Raw genomic sequence first — 4,299 nt, 5'->3', positions numbered from 1 at the left:
CAAATTGGCCGAATCATGATGAAGGGCGACAACATTACATTAATTCAAAACGTGAATCCCTCCGCCACTGTGTAAAATAGGTTATGAAAATAATTTAAGGGAACATTAAGTGATCTTACAGAATAAGTATGTAATGTTTGTTGACAAATGGGTGCCTGTAATGACTGCATTAAATTTAAGATTAACCTAAGTTATAGTTTTTTATTTTATAAAGTGTAGAAAAGAAGCAGAATAGGTTTCAGGCTACTCGTGTTTAGCCTCCTTTTCTATTCAATAGTTTTGTTTCTTAATTTTATAAAACCCAAACACAATGTTGGAATGGTACGTATATTTTAATTATTACCTTCTTATTTAACATGTATGTTGTTAAGTGTGTATTTATGCTACTATTGAAATGGGACAATATACATATTGCAGGAGGTAAGAGTGCCACATCATTCATGGAGCGTTGCATTGCATTCATTGGAGATAATGCAGCAGACTGTGTCAAGACCAATGCATTTCTAAACCTGCCTAAAGAGGCACTCATCAAGCTCATTTCCTCTGATTTTGTGAGTATTCCTTTGCTTCAGCTATGATTAATTTAAAATTAGTTACATGATGTTTAATTGTTGAAAATGAACACATACTAAAGATTCATGGTGTTCCGAATGGTTACGTTAATTGTTTTTCGTAAATTTACAAATTTTAAAAAATGGGGTATGAAAACAGCTGTGTGTCATGAGACACCATTATGGCGTTTGTGTGCTGTAGTACCAAAATCAGTAAGGAGACTGTGTCCGTGGGATGCATGACGGGTTAAATAAAGACTTTCCCTGATCTTTTTTCTAGCTTTGTTTAGAAGAGGAGGAAGTATGGCGTTGTACATTGGCTTGGGCGAAGCAACGCGCTGGAGTGACCCAGCCCACTGCGCACTGGACTGAGGAGGAACGCGCGCGCGTCTGCTTGCACTTGGCGCCGCTCATGCAACACATTAGACTGCTTCTAATTGGTGAGACCCATGTGTGAACTATTTTCTCTTTGATATACTTCGATGGACACAGCCCCGCAGTTCAATGGGAAAGTCATTAGATAAGAGTCGGGTAGGAAAGATTCGTGCGCGGGCCCGCTTTAGCCGCGATCGGCCAGTGTAAGCTCCCGCCCCGCCGCAGACAGCGCCGTGTTCGCCGAGGAGGTGGAGCCGACGGGCGCCGTGCCCATGGAGCTGTCGCTGGAGCGCTACCGGCGCGCTGCGCTGCTGCGGGCGCCGCGCGCCGAGCCGCCGCACCGGCTGGACGACAAGCGCACCGTGCCCAGGTCAGGATCGCACTGCTTGTTATACAGTGTGTTTTTTAACTGGGACAGTATGGCCAGGAGATACAGGGAAAGTGTCTTAGGTGCCGTTGTCTTTTTTTATAGTGTTATTTTTTTGTGATAACAATTTGGACTTAGTACATTTTTTGCCCATACAAATCAATAATTTAAGTAATTTTTTTAGTGCTGATTGACTCAATTTCATTCATCAAGGATTGTTTCATTGTGTTGGAAGAAAAAAAAGTTGCAAAAGTTGATTGAATTTAATAAAAAGTTTTTTTGGTACAAGATGAAACTAGCATAGTAAAACTGTTTTCACAAAAAAGCCTAAGTGGTTCCTAAGACAGGTATTTATTTATTTATTTATTCATGGAAAACCAACAGCTTCTTACATATTTTAATGAAAAGAGGAATATAAACATAAAGCCAATTACAGGTCTCCACCTATAGCTTCAGACAAATCATACATGAGCATTAAACAAATGAACAATTAACCAGTATTTCTTAATATCATGCACTTACATAAATTTAACAACCCAATACTTGTGCTAATCACAAATTATTTAATAAACTTAGGTAAATGAAATGTCAGTGAGTTTATGTTTTAGTGCATCAACATTACAATTATAATAATAATAATATATCAACTTCCAGGTCACGATTGCTCAGCACACCATCCAAGCTCTTGCTAGCTCTACATAGAAAACTATTTTGTCTATAGTTAGTCCTCGCTAAGGGAACTGCAATAGGGTGATAGTGTCTCATAGAACGAGTACAATAGGGTGCAATAGGGTGATGGTATAATAGGGATTGTCGGAGTTAAAAAACACACTGCATTTATCTCTATTACTTCCGAGCACTATTTCGTTGATCAGTGTAAATCGTGACTTGCAACATTCTGCAATTTCCGTTACAGGTTGGCAGTGAACATGTTCGCGGGTTCGCTGATTCTGCAGCAGGACAAGAGCGCCTTCCAAGCGGTCATCAACAACTGGTGAGATCGAAGCGACGCCCCGGTCGGTGCGCGGTTCCCGACTGACGCGCCGCTGTGCAGGTGCGGCACGCCGAAGGCGCAGTGGCGGCTGGTGCACCGCGCGTCGGCCGCGGGCTTCGCGGCGGCCGCCTTCCACGCCAACTGCGACGGCGTGGCGCCCGTGCTGCTGCTGGTGCTCACGCAGCGCGGCGAGGTAGGCGCGTGGCCGCGGCCGCCCCCGCCCCGCGCCCCGCACCGCTGACCGCGTCTGCCGCAGGTGGTGGGCGGCTTCTCCGAGGCGGCGTGGGTGGCGGGCGGCGCCGGCGGCTACCTGCCGGCCGAGCGCGCCTTCCTGTTCGCGCTGCCCGAGCCGCCGCTCAAGCCCGCCAAGTACGCGCTGCTCAAGAAGCCCGTGGCGCTGTGCTACCACCCCGAGTCAGTGCCCTTCCAGTCGGCTGGCGGCCGCCGCCGCCTCGCCGCCAACGCCCGTCTCCTTGCAGCTGCGGGCCCATCTTCGGCGCCGGCGCCGACCTGCTGCTGGCGTCCAACTGCAACGCGAACAGCGACAGCTACAGCAACCTGCACTCGTACGGCGAGAGCGGCGCGCCCGCCAGCCTGGTGCACGACTACAACTTCACCGTCAGGGACTACGAGGTCTTCACCTATAAACACGGCTAGGCCTCGGTCCGGGTCGGCGCCGTCCGTCGGCTGCTGCGGAGCGTCTTCGATGCCGCCGCCGAGCTTTCCTGCCAGATGAAATCCTAGTTGGTTATCGCTTCGTGGCCGACTTCACTGTCATTACTTTCGTTCTCTTTAAAAAATAATAATTTCATTGAAATATCATCGTTGACTCTGCAAAATACGTGTTGAAAATCTTCGAATTGTGTAATAACATAATAATTCATTATAAAAAAGTGCCTATGAATGTGCCTCCTAACGTCTTGCCATTGTTTAAGAAATTTGATGTGTCCACCGATCAATATTATAATACAATTTAATAATTAATGATTACTTTTTATAAATAAAGAATAAAACACAGAAGTTTATTTAGAGCCACTTATATCGAAGCTAAAATTAGCCAGTCCACGCTGTGGGGCCCGAAAAGGTACATTTGTCGCACCGTCAGTACTACGTCGTCCTCGCAGGTCACATTAGAACGGCAATATTAAAAATACAAAGGTAACGCCACAATTGCCACTTACTGCGCCTTGCCATTTCTCAGCCTCGAAAAGTAGACCAAAGCCAAATGAAAAATGTGCCAAAGACCATTGACTATAACTTACTTTTTTCGTATGTAACAGTTTTTGTAAAAAATAATACAGACCCCGACGATTTTTCGTGTTTGGATTTTCGCTGACATCATGCAAACTCAACCGATGCACTCGGCGTCACCGAAATCTGGCACCAAATATAACAAATCGAACAGCACAAATACTAAATTAACTGTCACCTACCCGCTGCTAACAAAAAGACATCGTCGAAGTATGACCAATTAATTAACTGGGATCCCCATTTGAGCTCGATTTCACCGTGAGAACCCACATCGTGGCGAGTCGTTCATTGATAGGCGATCGACGCGGGCGCGAGGGCGCCGGCGCGTGAAATAGGCGGAAATTACGTCGCCAGTGGCGTCTGCGCACCGCGCGGGGGAACGCTGGCACCACAACGGAGAGGTTTCGCTGGCGAAGCGATGTTAAAATGATGACATGAACACAATAACAATAATTCTATTTAATTTTATCGACTACCTTATTACATTGCTTGCAAAATTTCTCCTTTCTGTAGTTTTAATACTTTTTCTTGTGTCATAATCGTAATTGTAGCATCGTGGAGCACAAATTGGGATTCAAACGCCAAAGATAAAACCAAATGCTGACCTGACAGACAGTACTCTGAAAGTCAGCCGTACGCTTGAAATGATCTGATGCCTTCCAATACTACTATTTGCATTTAAAATTCCCTGGAGCGTCAACTTTTCGGCTTAGAAATATAGCATTTTTATGTGATACAAGCTTTCTGATTCGGAGTCTAAT

The 4,299-nt window shown here is 45.5% G+C and overlaps 1 protein-coding gene across 2 annotated transcripts; it reads left to right on the top strand.

The window, feature by feature from the left end:
- The first annotated feature begins 312 nt into the window (after window positions 1-312).
- Window positions 313-3,503, top strand: LOC113234069. 2 transcript variants are annotated; one of them, XM_026469306.1, is made up of 7 exons: window positions 313-551; window positions 832-991; window positions 1,152-1,296; window positions 2,210-2,287; window positions 2,348-2,480; window positions 2,544-2,656; window positions 2,767-3,503. In XM_026469306.1, exons 1-7 carry the CDS (start codon window positions 357-359, stop codon window positions 2,942-2,944), a joined length of 1,002 nt encoding a protein of 333 aa, XP_026325091.1. In that variant the 5' UTR covers window positions 313-356; the 3' UTR covers window positions 2,945-3,503. The 2 variants fall into 2 exon arrangements, with proteins under 2 accessions (XP_026325091.1, XP_026325090.1); XM_026469305.1 differs by having other exon boundaries at window positions 338-551; window positions 2,544-2,701.
- The last annotated feature ends 796 nt before the right edge of the window (window positions 3,504-4,299 follow it).

This window comes from Hyposmocoma kahamanoa, unplaced genomic scaffold (genome assembly GCF_003589595.1).
Source record: "Hyposmocoma kahamanoa isolate Upper Pololo Valley unplaced genomic scaffold, ASM358959v1 81, whole genome shotgun sequence".
Taxonomy (NCBI): Eukaryota; Metazoa; Arthropoda; class Insecta; order Lepidoptera; family Cosmopterigidae; genus Hyposmocoma; species Hyposmocoma kahamanoa.
This window is presented reverse-complemented; position numbering and strand designations above follow the sequence as displayed.